The sequence below is a fragment of the Anguilla rostrata genome, chromosome 6, assembly GCF_018555375.3.
Source record: "Anguilla rostrata isolate EN2019 chromosome 6, ASM1855537v3, whole genome shotgun sequence".
Classification (NCBI taxonomy): Eukaryota; Metazoa; Chordata; class Actinopteri; order Anguilliformes; family Anguillidae; genus Anguilla; species Anguilla rostrata.
Window position 1 is genome coordinate 1688939 of NC_057938.1, and position 21404 is coordinate 1710342.

The 21404-nt window shown below is 47.2% G+C and overlaps 1 protein-coding gene and 1 long non-coding RNA gene across 2 annotated transcripts; one reads left to right on the forward strand and one right to left on the reverse strand.

Moving 5' to 3' along the window:
• Nucleotides 1-1238: 1238 nt before the first annotated feature.
• Nucleotides 1239-17380, reverse strand: LOC135258136 (CREB-regulated transcription coactivator 1-like). Its single transcript, XM_064341406.1, has 13 exons — nt 17127-17380; nt 13866-13982; nt 13522-13652; nt 12138-12197; nt 11913-12007; nt 10484-10566; nt 10331-10374; nt 8847-9046; nt 7947-8086; nt 7338-7565; nt 6953-7027; nt 6670-6850; nt 1239-5684 (listed from the first exon to the last, which is right to left on the reverse strand). The coding sequence occupies exons 1-13, from the start codon at nt 17250-17252 to the stop codon at nt 5479-5481; spliced, it is 1686 nt and encodes a 561-aa protein (XP_064197476.1). The 5' UTR covers nt 17253-17380; the 3' UTR covers nt 1239-5478.
• On the forward strand, nt 17318-21063 carry LOC135258137 (uncharacterized). The gene is made up of 2 exons (XR_010330874.1): nt 17318-17445; nt 20462-21063. It is a non-coding gene; the product is annotated as an uncharacterized LOC135258137 (long non-coding RNA).
• The last annotated feature ends 341 nt before the right edge of the window (nt 21064-21404 follow it).

Here is a 21404-nt window from a genome sequence, read left to right on the forward strand (position 1 = left end):
GGCAAGAATTTTGACTAGATATTTTTCTGGACATTAGCAGTCACAATTAGCGTACTGCTAATGTCCAGGGAAAAGTGCTCTTGCAGGGTGGTTTTCAGGCAAATTGCTAGATCTTCTATATTCTTTTGGTCCAAACTGATCAGTCTGTTCATGTTGCACATCCACGTTATCGCTAAAAAGAGTGTTATTTTATGGAACTTTAATTTTGTGAGACCCCTCTCCTGTTTTTTTTTTTAAATACAGAGAAAAAACTAGTTCTATGGAGGTCTCGCAATTATCAACTGAAATAGCCATTTTTACAGCATAAAAAAATTAAATGAGCCTATATTGTTTTAATATCTTTCTACATATATGTTTATTTTTAAAACTATGACATAAAAGACACAACAACATAAGTAAAACGATTGCTGAAACATACACTAACATACTTGAGTAGTATTTCCCCGCATCATTGCATAAATTCTTCGTCACATTTAAGTACAGGAAAACATGTCTTCCTTTGTTAAAACTGTCCTCTTGATTTCATCATCTCTGCAAACACAAAAGTGAGTTAAAGAAGTGACCCATCTTTAAATAACGTGCGTCTCAAAACTGATTCAGTCCTCTAAAGCCAGAGCTGATGTGTACAAGCTGAATTATTTTCAGATGTTGTTTTACAGATAGCAGTTTACACAGTATACCTCGGAGAGCAACCTAACGATGCAGACATTAAATAATGTCTTACATTACATCCCTGAAACAAAAGAAATAACACTATTTAAACTATAAAAAGTAAGAAAATAAAGGAAAAGAAGTCTAAAGAAAATCAGTTCCATAGTTTTTCAGTGGTTGTGGCAAACGTTGGGAAGGATATAAAATGCCGACTATTTTGTAAAGGAGATTTGTAACTAAGATAAGGGACACTTGAAAAATTACATTTTATATATTCATAATACACATATATGCAGACCCCAAAACCTTTTAAAAACACAATGTGTCTGCGAATTTAGATGGTAATTGAGCACAAGCGAGACCAGTAGGATGCATTAACGACGGGACAGGAACCATTTTGCTACCTGCCGAACACAAACTGCACTCCGTATTTTAAAAGAATGTTAAACCAATAACATGTTATACATTACATCTTGCTTCATAAAAAACAAATACAGAAAGAAACATACAAAATACATGCAGAATATGCTCCTGACATAAAAAATAAAAAAAACAGCAGACGCAAGCAAAGCGACTAGACAGCAAGCTTCTTTTTTAACCAGCGCAGCCAGTTGCATATGATTGCATCTATGTTGGTTTGTATGTATGTATGCGCATATTGACAGTATATTGTATGTGCATATCGAGTGTACTTTTCACGTACTGGTACTCGTTCACATGCACAAGCATTTAAAAAGTGAGATTTCGAAAGGAAATAAACCACAAGGGAGGGGCTTAGAAAAGCAGGCTGACGGTTCGTGCCGTTTGTCCAGCTCGAGAATGAACTGAGCATCGAGTGCGAAAACGATTCACTGAGCACAGAAAAAAAAATCTTCCTGTACAGGAGAAACTCCCCATCTGAACTCGCCTGAACTCCAGAACAGGAGTGTGGAGCACACGCTCCGAGGTACAACTCCACCTCTGTACCTCGGAGCACGTGCTCCACAAATGCACATCGAACGCCAGAGGAAAACCAGTTCAGTTATTAAAAAGTTATTTGAAAGTAAGAAAGGACAATCCGCGTGTTCGGCTGTAGCTCTGTTTCAAAGCAAAGCGTTCCACAGTCCCACGGTTACAGTGACATCACTACAGTCAGCAAAACGATTGGCTTGGATTGGATGAGTGGAGGATAGATGACAGCGGAAGAAAAAATAACTGTTGAGAAGTGTTGCGTCCCAGCACTCGAAAACGGTATCCTCCTTTTCTCCACTACCACCTAGTCTCCTCCGTGCACTGGAAAGCGATCTTTGTATCCTCCCTCCCTCCAGTGTCCCAATATCGGAGGAGACGAGTGAAGCGCACAGAACTGTACTGACGAAGCGACTTCAAACTGGTCTCCTTTCCTCCACATACTTCCGTGTAGGAGACGAGTGGTAGTGGGAGAGTGGAAGAAAGGCGGTGGGGAGTGAAAGGTAATGGGACGCACCCATATAATCCCAAACGCGTACGGATCAGGTAACGTTCAACCCGAAATCCTCTTTTTCCTCTGCGTGCGTTTCTCATGCGTCTTTGTTCGAGTGATTGCGCGGCTTCAGAACGTCTTGCAACAGTTCTTTTTCAGCTAAAATGCGGATGTAAGCGGAGGTTCCCTGCTTTTAGAACTTTTTTGCGCGTTTTATTTCCAAATGAAAGTACAGAAGTCACGAGTTTGCGGGTAACTTCGTCTCACATCACATCATCTTAATACCAAATAAAAAGATCTGCAGCAAATCAACCAGCCCATCTTCTTCCTCAGAGGTACTGAAGTTCAAAAGTACTGCGCAGGAAAAAGCAATGCCAGAGGCTAGTCACGGACAAGTGAACCTGCAAGAATCCCCAAAAGCAGTTGCTCACCTGGCCAATCAGCTTGCATGTTAGACCAGTGACACATCAGAACAGAGCAACAGTTCATAATTCAGACAAAACCGACGGCAGAGTTTCATAAAGTACTGGACACAAAAATGAAACATACGCTGATTAAAATGACCTCTGTTACACACAAAAAAACACACAGACAAATTTTCTTTAAAAATATACATTTCCGTTTTAAGAGTAGAAGGCAGGTCTGACTAAACGCTTGGAAAAATAGGCTCAATACACATAACAGTCGCTCACAAGGGTTAAACATTTCAATGCCAGAAAGTCCACAAAAGTTGCAAGTGCAAAGCAAATAAAGGGTACAACGGGAAAACCGACGACAATGGCATTTACACAGAGACATTACCGCTCTACAGCAAGACACACTGAGGAAACAAATCCAAAAATAATCCAAACTCCAATCAGGGCTGTTAAACACAGCAAGCTCTGGCAGACCGTCTGAAGAATCCTTTCAGGACTGAAACATGACGTTACAGATTAGAACAGGACAGAACGAAAGAATCACAGTGCGAAAGAACCACTGATTACAGTTTACAAGTCATCACCATGAGACATGCCCCATTTCCTTCCTCCCAAATGTATCAAATGGGAAAAAACAACAACAAAAAAACTTTGTGGCAGAAATGTTTTGGTCCAACACGATTCCCGTCGTTATTCCGGAGCTAACGTACGTGGTTTGCGTATAATCCTGTTAGCGAGGTAATACAGTACGATACAATCTCTGTTACCTGCGCAACAAAACTGCAATGAAAACCAAAAGAAGCATCATAGCGCAGAACACACACGTGCTCCCTGCCCCGGTGCTGCGCTTACTGAACAGCGGCAAATCTAATCATATTCATTCACAGCCATTTTTATTTTCCATCGGTGCGAATGTGCAGGATATACTACGCATTCAAATATGTATCTGGGATGAATACTGCAAAAAACCCCAAAAACAAACAAACAAAAACAAGCAAAAACGTGTTTACAAAAGAAAGTTCTAACATATTTGAATGAATGGCACAGTAACAAATAAATAAATCCTTTTTGCAAAAAAGAAAATTACTAGTAGTGCTTCAAAACAGCCTTTGGGTTTTTGTGTGTTCAGCTGTCAAAGGGTTTTGCATAGACATCAGCCGCTCATCCTTAGTAAGCAAAACCCAATAATAAGACGTCTAAACTGAAACGCTACAATATTACAGTAGAAAACAAACTTGTTGTGCGTTCATTTCTTTAAGATACAGACTTGTAGTCATTCTCAATTGGCCACAAGAGAAAAATATCCCAAAATAAAGATTAATTTAGATAAATATTTACTAAAACCTTAAAAACCGTCACAGAAAGAACATGGGCCATAATTTATAATAAAAATTAAGATAGATAAAAAGACAGCAGGAACAGCTCTGAAAAACGGCATTCGTTCAGGTGAAGGCAACACTGGGCGATCACAGTGATTCGTGTTTGCCTTCTCAGCTCATCCGTTACCGGCGACCAGGCGCCAACATCCGCCGCAGCTATCGGCACGGCGAAGGTCCGCGTTCAGTCTAACCGCCAGCGTTTCAGTAACAAACCGAAACAAATGTTGCTCTTTTTTCCTTCACAGGTTTTTTTCTTCCACCACCGCTCATAATTTGCGAGAAATCAGCCATCGGAAAAGTTCGGTATTTGTTTTAAATTCATTACTTTTTCACGGCCATCCATAGCGATCTAGCATTCCTGGAGGTGTTCTTGATGGACTTGTAAAATCTAACCAATGGAAATTAAAAATAATCACACAATAGCGGAGGACTCCACTATCCAGTTGTGCGAGATCCTCAGAAATACAGTGATGCGCGAGAGGTTTCCTGAATCCGAAAGTGGGCGTAGCCATTACGCGTGGCCAATCACTGAATGTGACGGTAGTGATTGGCCAGTGATTGGAACTTTTTTTTAACACTATGATTGAATTTCGTGATCCACTGACGAGTTATGATAGCCCCACCCACAAAACCTTCCTATCATTATAAATTAGTGTCGGAGAGGTTTTCGGTATATATGACAGGCTATGCCATTCGCATCTCCAGCAATCTTAGTCATTTTTCAGGCCTACAGACAGGCGTGTATGGGCGCCTGTGTTTAATGAATGCACAAGCGATGAATCCATGCATGTGCGACACACATTAAGAGAAACGTAAATCTCAGGTAAAGAAAGGCGAGACAGAGTTTATACACCCCCCACACAAAGACAAGGCTCAGAACCAAAAACACCAGATCGCCAGATGCACTTTAAATCAAAGTAATAAAGAAAGATGAATCCACACTGTTATAAATATTCACAATTTTTGGTGAATTAAAAAAAATAAAAAAATATGGCAATTATAAAATAAATCTCATTTGTAAAAAGCACCCCCCCCCCCCCAAAAAAAAAAAAATAAACAAAAACTAAATAAATCTGAGATACAAAACGAAATGAATGGCAACAGAAACACTGAACGGAGGAAATAAATGGTCAATGTGCAGACATCCAGTAGCTGTCCTTAATAATGCGGTTCACTGAGCTTCTGTTGCAAAACCAAGACCAGAAAATGAATAAATCCAACAGCCCAAAGCGGGGGTTTTGTTTGCGAACGCCTGTACAACGTATGAACAACGTATGAACAACAGAAATCCTCCTCAGCTGCCCCCCATCACGGGACCGACGGCAATCGGGGGGGTGGGGCGATGGTGGTACTCCTCAGGACGTGACCATGTGCCCCCACCTCATTTTTTAAATCCCTCTCATCCCCCTCTCTCGCTCTCTCTCTCTTTTTCAGAAGTGGCACAGGTTGGGGAGTTCTCAGTTTTGTCTGTGTGGTTCAGGGGTGGCGTTTAGGAGGGGGGGGGGGGGTGGGGGGGTACTGTACATCCTGGGGTATGTGGGAGCGGGTAGCAGCTGGGTGTTTTTGGGGAGCCCCCCCCGCCCGGCCCGTGTCACAGCCTGTCCATCCGGAACGTGTCCTCCGTGGCAGCGTCGGTGAGGACCATGTCGGGGTCGTTGAGCATGTGCAGTCCGTCCAGGGTCAGGGGGTCGATCTTCAGCTCGTCCAGCGGGAACTGGGAGTCCGCGTCGAAGCTGACGTCAGCCGACAGAGAGCCACTCAGCTCCTTCGACAGGCTGGGCGGGGACTCGCCCGACACTGAAACAAGCAGCAGTGCAGTGCATGATGGGTAAACAACCAACATCTGAGGGGAGTTTGAGTTTGTGGGGTGGACTAGTAGGGGTTTCTGAGGACTGAAGAAATCACAAGTGTGAGACAGGTAGGGACATCCCTCTAACTGCAACATCTCCCCCCCTGGGGAGTTACCCTGCCAGGGCTGCTGGCCATGGTGCTGATTCAGAACGACACACTAGAACAGATCCTAAACAGATACCAGACCATGGGGCCCATCCACACACTGGAACAGAGCCTTAACAGATACCAGACCATGGGGCCCATCCACACACTGGAACAGATCCTAAACAGATACCAGACCATGGGGCCCATCCAGACACATTGGAACAGAGCCTTAACAGATACCCAACCATGGGGCCCATCCACACACTGGAACAGAACCTTAACAGATACCAGGCCATGGGCCCATCACACACGGACGACCTTAACAATACCAGACCATGGCCCATCACACACTGGAAAAGAGCCTTAACAGATACCAGACCATGGGGCCCATCCACACACTGGAACAGAGCCTTAACAGATACCAGACCATGGGGCCCATCCACACACTGGAACAGAGCCTAAACAGATACCAGACCATGGGACCCATCCACACACTGGGACAGAGCCTTAACAGATACCAGACCATGGGGCCCATCCACACACTGGAACAGAGCCTTAACAGATAGCAGACCATGGGGCCCATCCACACACTGGAACAGAGCCTAAACAGATACCAGACCATGGGGCCCATCCACATTCTGGAACACAGCCTTAACAGATACCAGACCATGTGGCCCATCCACACACTGGAACAGAGCCTTAACAGATAGCAGACCATGTGGCCCATCCACACACTGGATCAGAGCCTTAACAGACACCAGAATATGGGTAATGTTTACATTACAGGTGAGTGGGGGGCTGGGCATGTAATGGTTCTCCTAGCACATCCCACCTGCTACCCTACCTGTGAGGATGATGTTAGGGATGTTGCCGTGGTTACTGTATCCCAGCTGCTGGATGTCCGGCAGGTTTCCATGGCTCCCGGTGAGCCCCATCATGGCTGCCTGTGTGTAGTTGAGGGTGGAGCCCTGGGTGTAGAGGCCGCCAGAGCTGACGGGGGTCTCCACCATGCCGAACTGTTCCAGCTGGACAGCGAGCACACAGAAGAGCAGCTCAAAACTGGGCCGAGCTCAGGCCCCTTGGCCCGTGTGCCCTAAAACAGCAGCTCAGGGGCAGGGGAGTCTCACCTGGTGGGTGTGACGGGACAGCGGCTGCTGCTCATAGAAGCTGTCCCCGTAGACACTGGCTAATATGGACGTGTGCTAAAACAAAAAAACACAGCAAGAGTTAAGCGACTCTTTCCACACGCTCCTACACAAGCACACACAGCTTGTTCCTGAAAACAAAATGGAAGCCAGGGAACCAAACACCTCGTGTCCCAAAAAAGCTTGCTTCCCTACTACTGAGTATGCAAGTTGCATGCACATTGTATACTCAATAGTAGACAAGTAAGCTGTTTTGCACACAGACCAACACTTTCTACGGCCAACTGAAACCTTTCCCTCAGATTGATTTAAAACACCTTTTCTCCCCTTATGTACTCCAGGGTGGGGGGAGGGGTGCGTTACTCACTGAGTTGATGTCTGCATCCCCGCCCGTCGCCTGCGTCTGACTGGCTGCGGGGGACGGCGAGGAGGAAGTGGTGGTGGAGAGGGGCGGGACCTGGACCAGCCTGGCCAGCTGAATGCTCTGATTGGCCGGCTGAGATGTAGGCTGATCTTGGGCCTGTGATGTGGGCGGGCAGTAGAAGGAGTACTGGGACAGCTGCTGCTCCAGGGTCAGAGTGTCCATTGCAATGGCCTGAGGAAGCAGGAAACAGGAAGCAGTCACCAAGTTTCATGGCCTCTTTATGTAAAGTAACATATAAGAAGAAAATTTCCAAAACTTCACAAATTTGGAAAAAAATTACAGACAAGATATAGCCCCTTGCAGAAATGACATTTTTACTGTATTTAATTGTTGAATTATTTATTATTGATGATTCTCATTCAATTTATTCTTGTTTCATTTTTACAGACAGTGCGCATCTTGTTCAATGCACATTTTGTAAAACACTTTGGCTAAAAGCACCAGTGTGTGAATGCATAAATCATAAACTGTAAACTTATTATTGCAAGGACCATCATTCCATTAATTCAGATTAACACCCTCTCTTCTGAAACATGCGCTCTCTTCTGATACCTGGGTGATGGTGAGGGGGGATGAGAGGGTGGGGGAGAGCTGTTGGAGGGGCGGGTGTCGGTGGGCGTCGCCCTCGAGGGAGAGCGGAACTCCGTCCGGCGTTCTGGACTGGGCCGAACCACCACACTGTTGGGACAAACCACTCCGACGAAAAGACAAAGAGGAAATGCAGGAAATGCACAGGACACAGCTGGTCACCTCACTGCAGAGGGAGAGCAGGAAGGTGAGTGAGGTTAGGCATGGATAATTCCAGATGAGTGAGGGGTTTAGCTAGCATGGCTAATCCTCGGCGAGTGAGGGGTTTAGCCAGCATGGTTAATCCCAGGTGAGTGAGGGGTTTAGCTAGCATGGCTAATTCCAGATGAGTGAGGGGTTTAGCTAGAATGGCTAATCCCCGGCGAGTGAGGGGTTTAGCTAACATGGCTAATCCCCGGCGAGTGAGGGGTGAGGGGTGAGGGGTTTAGCTAGCATGGCTAATCCCCGGCGAGTGAGGGGTTTAGCTAGCATGGCTAATCCCAGGTGAGTGAGGGGTTTAGCTAGCATGGCTAATCCCCGGTGAGTGAGGGGTTTAGCCAGCATGGTTAATCCCAGGTGAGTGAGGGGTTTAGCTAGCATGGCTAATTCCAGGTGAGTGAGGTGTTTAGCTAGCATGGCTAATTCCAGATGAGTGAGTGGTTTAGCTAGCATGGCTAATCCCCGGCGAGTGAGGGGTGAGGGGTTTAGCTAGCATGGCTAATCCCCGGTGAGTGAGGGGTTTAGCTAGCATGGCTAATCCCAGGTGAGTGAGGGGTGTAGCTAGCATGGCTAATCCCAGGTGAGTGAGGGGTTTAGCTAGCATGGCTAATCCCCGGTGAGTGAGGGGTTTAGCTAGCATGGCTAATCCCAGGTGAGTGAGGGGTTTACCTTGGCCGGTGGAGGTGAGTCCCAGGTGGGTGGGCATGGCGTTCAGGGTGGGGCAGGCGGCAGTGTCCTCAGGGTCCAGCGGGGTGGGTAGCGGGGGGGGGAACTGGATGTTGGTGAGGTCAGGGAGGGACCCTCCTGTGTTGTGAGTGGCGGGGATCAGGGTGGCAGTCATCTCCTGGTCCGGTGACGGAAATATACTGAGCAGAGAAACAAACGCAGAAAACAAAACTTAAATACTCTCCCATACACACACACTCACACTCACACTCACACACACACTCACACTCACACACTCACACTCACACACACACACACACACACACACACACACTCACACTCACACTCACACACACACACACACGGAACTCTGTCCGAGACTGGAGAGTTTTGTCTACACAGTAATTTTATTATCATAATTTATTTTCGTTTTCCCCTTTCCCTCATGGTTTTATTTTGTAACAGAAAAATGAAACTCACTGAATCCCACAGAATGTCAATATTAAATGCACTTCTCCCCATAGTGGCTTTATTGTTTTTTTTTTCAACAAAAAAAAGCACAAATATCCCTTCATACTGCCTCCACCACAGTCATCACTGCCCATACCTCCTCTTCACAAAATAAGCAGTCTCCAATAAGCAGCTCTCACCCCCAATCACATCAGTGATCAGCGATCATGAAATTGCTACAATGGGGGGGGGTAGACCCCAGGAAATACAGCGGAGCCTTTATCATTTTTAAACACGGGGCCAACCTCACTGCAGATCATCAGGGCATCAGCGCAGAGCGTCACGCTGGCTCACCGTGCCAGAGTTTCTCAGCAAACTGGTCCCGGATTACCAGGGACACAGAAATCTATTTAAACCGCATTTGAATCCCAGACGCGCTGCAGCTCCATTTCCGCGAATGACTGGCTAAGGTGGCAGTAACATCCCAGCGGTCTTCCACCGCAGAGAGGCAGGAAGCACTTACAGCCGGTCCAATTTACACCCGGTATTACACCCATTTATATGCTAATGTTTGTCACGGCTCAATTGACCAGTGTTTATGAACGGGAGGAGGGAACCCATCAGGACAGAGTGATTCCAAAGCCACTATTTCCAATGGCTGCAAAAGAAATCGTTCTAGCCTAACGATATCATATTTTTTGTCGTAAATCTCCATTCTCCACATCACCACGGAAACATAAAAGATATGACTTACGAATACCAGTTTTTAGCCTGGGGTCCACCACCCCCAAGGGAGGAGCTTAGCACTACTGAAGGAGGGGCTTAGAAAATATTATGGGAGGGGCTTAGCAGCCTTGAGGGAGGGGCTTAGTGCCACAATGGGGGCTGATTGGCCATGGAGGATTCCAGGCCATAGAGGAGGGGCTTAGCGGCATTGAGGGAGGGGCTTAGTGCTACAATGGGGGCTGATTGGCCATGGAGGCCTCCAGGCCACAGAGGAGGGGCTTAACAGTGGCAGTTTTGTGCAAACTCACTTGATTCCTGGCACCTTGCAGGGTTTGGGCCTGGACAGCACATTCTGAAAGATGAACAGAGGCACACAGTGAGAAAAGCAGCAGCCTTTTTCCAACCAATCAGAAAACAAGACTCAGGAGATGGTGAAAGGTGGGAGGGGCCAGTTCCTTCACCTTTTCGTTCCAGCTCTGCTTCTGGCCATCTTTATCCCCCTCTGAGTCAGCATCTTCCGTTCCTGGCACTGTGAGGAGGAGAACTGGGGAGAGAGGGAGAGGAAGAACCGTTAAACCAGAAAAGACAGGGCCCCCTCCAGGACTGGAGTTAAACCCGCAGACACTGTGACCCTCCAGGACTGGAGTTAAAACTGCAGACACTGTGACCCTCCAGGACTGGAGTTAAACCCGCAGACACTGTGACCCTCCAGGACTGGAGTTAAACCTGCAGACACTGTGACCCTCCAGGACTGGAGTTAAACCTGCAGACACTGTGACCCTCCAGGACTGGAGTTAAACCTGCAGGCACTGCGGCCCTCCAGGACTGGAGTTAAACCTGCAGACACTGCGGCCCTCCAGGACTGGAGTTAAACCTGCAGACACTGCGGCCCTCCGGGACAGGAGTTAAACCTGCAGACACTGCAGAATTTGAGATGCCTGATTGAAAGTATGAGAAGTCATAATGCCTTCCACACAGGGAAACAGAATCTGCCATTCAATTAAGGCATTTGAATGAATGCACTTCAAAAACACATTTGAATATGGCATCTCAACCACCGAACTGCCTTCTGATGTGTCTCTCCTGTGCTAAAGGAGGTTTGAATTTTGCCAGTCGTTCATCACTGGCCACGTAAACAAACATCTGCTGTCCTCCACATATGTGATGCATCTCAAGATATTCCCAGAATCAGCTCCTACAAATTTATTCCTCTAAAAATAGGAACGTGAAACCCGGAAACGGGAAGGAAGTCCGTACGCTCATTCAGAGCGCGCGTCCCAGCAGGCTGCCACACTGTGTTTGTGTGAGAGTACATCGGTATTCAGGATCTGTGTTTCAGTTCTCGCTCAGTGCAGCTGCTTTGCAATAGTCCCTCAGCGATGTTACATGCCCATACTCGCTGCTCAGGGAGCGTTGCTAGCCAGGTCCAGTGCTTTACTGTACATTACATCACGGGCTGTTAGCAGACATTTAACAGGCATCTTATCCACAGCAACTAAAACATTTTTTTTTGTTTTATACAGTGGGATGTGTACTGTTAAGGCCATTTATATGACGAGATATATACTGTTAAAGTTAGGTGTCTTGTTCCAGGATACAACGGCAGGATACAAACCTGCAACCTCCAGGTTAAAAGACCAGTTCTTTGGTCATTATACTGGGGCATCATTCTCATGGAAATATAACACACTTATATTCTCTAGCACCGTAAGGGCATTTGCTGAAATGAATGTAAGGTAATGTAAAATGAAACCCACAATACAATGTATGGAGGTTGGTCAGATGTGCATATCATTGCTCACTGGCCTACTATACCATAGAGGAAGAAACCCTGGTGCTTGTGCTTACGCTGGGAGCTCACATTCAGGTGGCCTGCAGGTAGGAGGTTACCTCTTTTTGGCTGCAGTTCCTGGGACCCTCCCATGAAGCCATCCTGAGGAGGGGGGTTCAGGGTGCTTTGGTGCAGGGCAGAATCCGAATTGGTCCTGCGGGGGCACAAGAAGCAGGGGGGTACGGGCACCCCAGTCAGCCCAGGAGCCTGTTCCAGCCACGCCCACACACGCCAGTGAGGGCACCACTGAGAGAGGTCAAAGGTCAAGGGCATCATAGGCTTACCTCCTCCAGCTGGTGTCGGGGGGAGGTGACAGGTACACCGCGCCGTAGGGACAGCTGTCGATGTGACACACCCAAAATTAAGGACAAAGAAACAGGCCCCTCCTCTTCAGAACTGGATGAGTAGCAGATAACTGATTGACTGACTGGCTGATTGGCTGAGTGACTGTCCAACTGACTGCTGCTGGAGGAGACGAGAATGATGATCGGTGAGGTTGAGCGATGTGTGAGACTGACTGATGTCGTGACTGACTGATGCTGATGAGGCTGACTGACTGACTGATGACGGCTGACCTGTGCTGACTGGCTGACTGGCTGGCTGAATGACTGACTGACTGACTGGCTGGCTGACTGACTGATCGGCTGACTGACCGGCTAACTGACTGACCGGCTGACTGACTGGCTGACTGGCTGCCTGACTGACTGACTGGCTGACTGGCTGGCTGAATGACTGACTGACTGACTGGCTGGCTGACTGACTGACCGGCTGACTGACTGGCTGACTGGCTGCCTGACTGACTGACTGGCTGGCTGACTGACTGACTGGCAGACTGTCAGACTGGCTGGCTGACTGGCTGACTGGTTGACGGACTGACTGGCTGACTGACTGGTTGACTGGCTGACTGGCTGGCTGGCTGGCTGAATGACTGACCGGCTGACTGACTGGCTGACTGGCTGCCTGACTGACTGACTGGCTGGCTGGCTGACTGACTGACTGACTGACTGACTGACTGGCAGACTGGCTGGCTGACTGGCTGACTGGTTGACTGACTGACTGGCTGACTGACTGGTTGACTGGCTGACTGGCTGGCTGGCTGGCTGGCTGACTGACAGACTGGCTGGCTGACTGGCTGACTGGCTGACTGGCTGGCAGACTGGCTGGCTGGCTGACTGGCTGACTGGCTGGCTGACTGACTGGCTGACTGGCTGACTGGCTGACTGACTGACTGGCTGACTGACTGGCTGACTGGCTGGCAGGCTGGCTGACTGGCAGGCTGGCTGACTGACTGACTGACTGACTGACTGACTGGCTGGCTGACTGGCTGACTGGCTGGCTGACTGGCAGGCTGGCTGACTGACTGACTGACTGACTGACTGACTGACTGGCTGGCTGACTGGCTGACTGGCTGACTGGCTGACTGGCTGACTGACTGACTGACTGGCTGGCTGACTGGCTGACTGGCTGACTGACTGACTGGCTGGCTGACTGGCTGACTGGCTGACTGACTGGCTGGCTGGCTGACTGGCTGACTGGCTGACTGACTGGCTGACTGGCTGACTGGCTGGCTGGCTGGCTGACTGGCTGACTGGCTGACTGGCTGACTGATTGACCGCTCAGTGCAGAGCTGCTTTAGATGGCGGCTGGAACAGAGGCGGCGGAAAGGATATCTGGCGGCCATGTTTATCCACAGACTGTGGCCGTCGGTGCGGGGAGGTAAGGCGGTTCCGGTCGCGGTAAACCCGGTCCACCAGGCCGTGGTGCCGCGTGGTTCGGCTCGTGTCCGTCTGGAAGGGAGTCTGAGGAGGAGTGCAAATACACACCTGAAAATTTTTGGACGAAAAAAAAGGGAAAACGCCTCCATCTACAGCCGAGTTAAAGACCGAGTGTGTTGCAGATAGATTGAACTGGTGCTTTCCTCTCGTTAAAGAAGCACACCTCACTGCTTTAGCATGTGAGTAAGCTAATAACTGAACCCATAAACCCACACAGATGAAAAGATGGACACGCACCTGGAAAGGCAGGTCGGTGCTGCCGTTTCCTATCTGGTTGACGTTGGGGAGCGAGCCTCCGTAGTACTGCCCGCGATTCTGACCCAGCTGCAGGTACTGCGTCTTCTGTGACTGTAACTGCGTGGTGAAAGCACAGAGTGTGAACACAGAGTGGAGCACAGGGTGTGAACACAGGGTGTGAGCACAGGGTGTGCGCACAGAGTGGAGCACAGGGTAGAGCACAGAGTGGAGCACAGGGTGGAGCACAGAGTGGAGCATGGGGTGGAGCACAGGGTGTGAGCACAGGGTGGAGCACAGGGTGGAGCAGAGCGGAGCAGGGGTGAGAGCACAGAGTGGAGCACAGGGTGAAGCACAGAGTGTGAACACAGGGTGTGAACACAGAGTGGAGCACAGGGTGAGAGCACAGGGTAGAGCACAGAGTGGAGCACAGGGTGGAGCACAGGGTGGAGCACAGAGTGGAGCACGGGGTGAAGCACAGAGTGTGAACACAGGGTGTGAACACAGAGTGGAGCACAGGGTAGAGCACAAAGTGTGAACACAGGGTGTGAACACAGAGTGGAGCACAGGGTGAGAGCACAGGGTAGAGCACAGAGTGGAGCACAGGGTGGAGCACAGAGTGGAGCACGGGGTGGAGCACAGAGTGGAGCACGGGGTGAAGCACAGAGTGTGAACACAGGGTGTGAACACAGAGTGGAGCACAGGGTGAGAGCACAGGGTAGAGCACAGAGTGTGAACACAGGGTGTGAACACAGAGTGGAGCACAGGGTAGAGCACAGAGTGGAGCACAGGGTGGAGCACAGAGTGGAGCACGGGGTGGAGCACAGAGTGGAGCACGGGGTGGAGCAGAGCGGAGCAGGGGTGAGAGCACAGAGTGGAGCACAGGGTGTGAGCACAGGGTGGAGCAGAACGGAGCAGGGGTGAGAGCACAGTAATTTTACAGATTTTCCTAAATTTTCACAGCCCACCGAAAATGTCCATTACAATGTGCTTTGTGACAACGTGTTTGCGAATGGCGTTGTACAAAATAATAATAGAAAAAAGATCACTTTCTACGATAAGCTTATATCACTGGTTATAATAATGTAAAACTGTGGGTTTAATATCTGGCTCTTGGATATCTAGGCTGACTGCAATGACTTGCGGTGGTTTGGAAAAGGCAAGCAGCTGTCCACAATCTCCCTCTCCCAATCCCCACAGCACAAAAAAATGTATTTTTTATTATGTATTTGCTTGTATTTTAAATCACCCAGGGGTTTCGGCAAGCGAGGCAGACTTGTTGAAACCCTTTTCGTCCTCACCCGCGGACGGCCATTGTAAAAGGGCACTACAGTGTTCATTCAAGCAACTCCATTCACCCCGCGCGCACCAAGGCCGGCCACGGACCGTCTCGGACAGCCTTGGCCAAGGGATACCGCCCGACGTCACTGGACCCAGCTCAGGTTCATTCATTCCTTTTTGCTATTTCACTGCGTCGGACGAACGAGACACCGCGCATGCGCATGTGACATACAAGCGAGATGGTAGAACTCAATATTTGGTTTTTCCGAGCATTTGTTCGTTCCTGTCCGGAGGTCTTTTTTTTTTTTTTTGATACCATGGCTATAAATTCGCCTAACGAATGTATACTGCTGCATAATCTGATACAATTCTTGTCACGCAAATATTCCAAACAGAAGAAAAACATTAGTAAAAGCAACGTGTCCTGGCTAGGTACCGTAAAACTGTGAACGCAGTTGACCTAAATTTGAGGTATCCATTCACAAAAACATACGGCGTCCTCAACTCTGCAGCAGCAGAGAACGGCATAGGTACATTAAAAAGCGGAGGGTCCACTATTTCCAATGGCTGCAAAAAAAGTAATTTTAGCGTTTAACGATATCGTATAACGATATCACATTTTTTGTTATAAATCTCCATTCTCGCTTTTACAGAGTACAACGGATTATGGGATTAGTTTAGCGGTTTCCCCAAACATCTGATTTACACAAAATATCTTCGTTTGGAAATAATACGAATAATTATTATATGATTGAAAAGAATAAAACTGTTAAGCTCTTGATAGCCAGATGGGCATCGATAGCATTTCGCTCTAAAATCAAAATATCAACGACGCTCACAAAAAACTCCTCCATCACATTACTAAGCAAATCGGCAAACAGAAACAAGACACCGTCGCCAGGTTAGAATAAAATGTGTCCAACGATAAGAAAATTTACATTTTCAGCGATGTGATATTACTCATAATATGATATTTCATATTTACCCGTCAGATACATTCTTAGTGCAAGACTAAATTGCACTTAGTAACTGTAAAATTCTTACAAACGTACCATAGTAATTGTTTTTTTTTTTTTTTTTAATCTCAACTGCAGAAACAACACAACTAAATAAATAAATCAACAAAAAAAATCAAACCATCGCGCAATAAATATTGGCCTTTTAGTGGGACAAATATTGCAGAACTCTGCGAGACATGGGAGTTCGATTCGCCTCGTCAGAACCCGCCCCTTTTGAACGGTGAATCCATGCAGAAAAAACAAAACACACTTGGTTCTGAAATTGACCCACTGCAGGGATTCACAATATACAAAATGTAAATGAGCGAGCCGATTATGAACCCCGTCGATGTCTTCCAGCGGCTATCGCCCATCATTCTTACAGAAACACGACGAACTTGCGATGGGGTTGGCATTCAGCTATGATTTTTACTTAACAGTGCCAAGCGAGCCCCTACCAAGCTCAGCTGGATACTACACACCTGACACAGTGATATTTTTCCTTCCCATGGTTAGCTTTGGCGGACACCCCACAAGAGTTTCTCTCTCTCTCTCGCTCTCGCTCAACTCTTCACAGAACATACGGACCAGAATTCCTCCAAAACATTCACGGGATAACAGGGAGACTAGCGCAAATCTGGTATCTTTTTTTTTTTTTTTTTTTTTTGTGCGAACTGTCAAACGCGCTTATGCACGCTCGTGCCACTGCCAGCAAGTGCAACCGCTCTTTGATTTAGGAACATTATTTCCCATTCTGGCGTTAAGCGGGAACACTACACTGACACGGATGTTTGGATTCCTCTGCGCGTGAACAACCATACCTATGAATTACTACTTGCACTAACTCGTGTTTTATTATTGAGTAGGGTAGACAGTGATGGTTAGCTAGTTAGCTAGCTGTCTATACCACTTCTATAGCCACGGCACGGGTGCCTTACGCGCATTCTGCACATTAGAAGCGTATCTAAGAAACAGAGACGCTTACCCTTGCTGCCCTGGTAATGCTCAGATCTTTCATCACCTCCTCGAACGCCGCCGTCTCCTCTGCCTGCTTCTGGTTATGCAGAGCGATTTTCTCGCTGAATTTCCGCGGATTGTTCGAGGTCGCCATATTTTGCTGCTCTCTCTCCCCCTCTTTCCCTCAATGAGACGTAGCGTGCCCACGTCCGTGCGCGTGGGCGTAGTCAAACACGCGCATCTGGAACGCCCGCATTCTCTCCACTTCTCTTTCCCGCTTTGATCTGTGAGGATTCGCGTGTGGGCGAGAGACTGAAGTGAAAAATCGGATTGCGCACTGTGGCAAAGTAAGTTATGCGTTTTGTTCTGAAAAATGGAACCCTGCAGGACGTGTAGTAAGAAACCTGTTACCTACTTATTGTCTAGTACACAGCAATTGCACTCACTTTATTAGGTAGGCTACACCTATCTAGTACCAGGTAGGACCCCTTTTGCCTCTAGAACATCTTGACCTCTTTGTGGCACAAATTCAACAAGGTGCTGAAAACATTCCCTAGGGATTTTGATCCATGCTGACTTGACAGCATTGCACAGTTCCTGCAGGTTGTTCAGCCACACGTTCACGCTGGGAGCCTCCCCCGTTCCACCTCGTCCCAAAGGTGGCGCTGTTGGGTTGAGATCTGGGGGACTGTGCGGGCCACTGGAGTGAACTGAAATCTTCAGTCGTCCAGTTTTGGTGGTCTTGCGACCCGCCGTAGCCTCATCGACCTCTTCTGACAGGACAGGAGCTTGGTGTGGTCTTCCGCTACTGCAGCCCGTCCGCTTCATGGTTTGACGTGTTGTGCATTCAGAGTTGCCCGTCTGCACACCACTGCTGCAAACAGCTTTTATTTGAGCGTTTGTGGCCTTTCTGTTGGCTTGAGTGACTCTGCCCACTCTCTTGTGACTGCTCTCATTATCAGGGTATTTTCACCCACAGAACTACTGCTCACTAGAGCTTTTTTTGTTTTTGCTTATCACACTATTCTCTGTTAACCCTAGAGAATGTAGGGCGTGAAAATTCTAGGAGGCCAGCTGTTTCTGAGATGCTGGAACCAGCACGTTTGGCACCAACAATCATACAGTGGCGAAAGTCACGCTTTTTTACCCAATGTTTGATTGAATGAAACCTCTTCACCGGGTCTCTATGCTTTATATATCGAGCTGCTGCCACGTGACTTCCTGTTTGCAGGATATTTGCTTTAATGAGCAGGTGTGCCTAATAAAGTGGCCACTGAGTGTACACTGTGCCTAATCCTTTGACATATTTGTAATGAAAACAGTGTCCCCTAAATATTACCTGAAGAACGAGTTTTGTGGGAATAATGTAAATTACAAACGCCTACAGCCCGGCCTAGTTCTCGTGTTCTCTGTTGTCAGCCTATTTGTTTTCCACTTTTCACTCATAAAGCAAATAGACTAGTTATGAACAGGGGATTTGCCAGCAGCTAAATAAAACGAAGAATGGGCCTTTTCCTTAGAGACAGCGTGGATAAATATGCTTAACCTTGGAAATGTTGTGCGACACAATGCACTGAATGCGCGCTGGAGACCGCGTACGGCTCCACTTAGCCATCGGAACCGGTTGGAGATAAAAGGACTGCAGGTAACCAAGGAAACGGCGTAGAATGGGAGTGAGCACGAGGTGCCGCAGGTGGGCTGGGCTGTTTTACCGGATTAAAGTATCATGGCCCCTATTGAAAAAAACTACGCCCTCCCCGTATGAAGATATGATGCATGTTGCACTCAAAAAACGTAGCTACAAAACGCGCGTCTTTGTCCAACTAGCTAACAACTTCGAAGCAGTTCCAAAAAGGTGATAACTGATTTATAATTACACCAGGTCAGCCATCGCTCACACTGTCCTGAAGTGTAAAATTTTATCTATCAGAGCTGATTGAACATGAACCATTTAAGCGATGTATCAGGAAATGTGAGTTTCCATTTGCATGCACTTATGTACGTCGATTTGAATAGAAGTGTCTGCCAAATAAAATGTAATGCTATTTCTACTCGAGAAAAACAACATAATATCTCCATCCTGCAATGGTGTAAGAACACAGTTGTACATAGAATAAAAATGAATAAAAGATAAGTCACAGAGCCACAGACATAGGGAACGAGATTTCATCGCGTATAAGCATGATGCAAATATCACTACACATATGTTGGAAATTTGCAGGTTTGCTTTATTTATTTATTTATTTATTTATTTATTTATTTATTTTTCTTCTTTAGTTTGGTTCAGTCGGGGGCGGAAGGCAATTCAGGTAAATTAATGTAAGCCAGCCTGGAGGTCGAGCAGTGCACGTGGGGGAGGCATTTTCAAGGATGGCGCGTGGGCTAGCATCAATTTGCAAGCAAGCTAGAGGTGGGATGTAAATATTTAACGCCACCCGCGCGCTGCACAAAAACAGAGGTATTAGAGGCCACAAGGGGGCGCCCCATTCACTCTCACGCCAGGTATTTCAATATACTGCCGAGAGCCGATTTTATGGAGAGAGGAGAGAGATTGCATTTTCCCCCTCCGGAGGGTTTTACTCAAAACAGGCGAGTTCAAATGGTCACTGCTGTTGAATATTCAATTGTTTGACTTTTTTCTGAGAGGTTCTGTGGAAAAAAAAGCAAAATACAACATGTATAATTTACTCAATATTAATAGAAAATTAAAAATACATTTGTATATGCAGGTGTATGTATAACAACGTGGAAAACGCATGTGTATGATATAGCCCACTTGACACAAAAATGAAAAAAATCATATTACCATGTCTGTACTGTGGCGTCATGTGCGGATGATTCTCTGCAAAAACCGAACTCGTCTCCTACACAGACATTATACAGTAATCTTAAAAAGATTCACAAAAAGGTGCCAATGGCCCTTCAAAAGAACAGAACCCCACAACACCCCATCTGCCCTTGAAGACCTTGGCATGTATCTAAAGATTAAAGAAGATGTAGTACACCGTTTTTACGCTGCTGTAGCCGCACTTCAAACTGATTAATTAGGAGGGTAAACGCATCGTGTTGTTACGAGTTCAGTTCCCTAAAGATTGTGCCGTTACACTACACCACAGAAAATAAGAAGAATTATATGTTTTCCCCTTGTGGGCCAAATGTTCTGTTGAAATTTAGTCAAATCAGAGTGCACAGTTCTTTCAACTTCACCTTGTTTTAGGTCACTTCAGGGACATTCCTAATCAGGCAAATGCACTTTCGTGCCTGCTAATGCACAGTAATGTATGCCTGCGTGTATACTAAGACGTCCAGATGCCAGATATTAAATTATTTTTTATTCACTAACAGGTCTATGTGTTTTTTCAGGAAACCTCAGTTGAAGACAGGAGCCACGGGCCTGTTTATCTAGAAACGGAGGGGGCACTGTCCTGGCATGCCCCCCCCCCGGAGAAAGAAGCGTTGAGGGGACGGAATGTCTCGTGACGTGAACGCTGAGGGCACGAGGGCGTACATATTTATAACCGGTTACATATGGTTTCCCTGGTTACAAAGCCGAAGAAAATCTCCCCACGTCAGCCGAACCCGAACAATTAATCTTGAGACGAGATCGCATTCGATCGTTTGCTTTAGGCGGGAAGGCCTTTGAAAGCCGAAGATTAAAGACTTTGCCATCCGCCTGGAGCCGCAGTTGACAAAGAGGATTGCCTTTGTGCACACACGGAACAGCTCGTCGAACATGAACGAGTATTTCTGCAACAAAACTGTTGTTTGGCGGGGGGGGGGGGGCGGGGGGGGGGTGGGGTTGTAGGGGCAGAACAGTCAGGCACCCCGGCCTGTTTAAAGTATACCTTACACACTAAGAAACCCCCAAAGTTATCACCTGTTCTTTAAACTGCAATTCGTTTCGTTCTGTTTATCAGGAGCAACTTGAGAGCATCTTAGTCAACTATTAAACACAGAAAAAGAGAGAGAGACCAAATAGTTTACCTCAGTATTTTCTTGTTCAGAGAAGCCATTACATGCACATTGAAGTCATGGCGAATTAACATGGCCAACACTGTGTGGTTGTCTTCACCAGAGCATGATTCCTAACCTGAAGATGGTTTCAAACTCCTGCTGTGGAATAAAACTAAAGCAGCTCTTTGGGTCCCTCTGGTGGCTGTAACCTTTCAAGCGCTCCTATAACATGGAAACAAAAAAATCTCTTCTTTTGTTTTTAAGCAATTATTTTGTTCTGTAATTTTTATTTTCTCTTAATTCAGAAATCCCACGTTAATCACAGGCTCATATAATTTCAATATCCTCCATC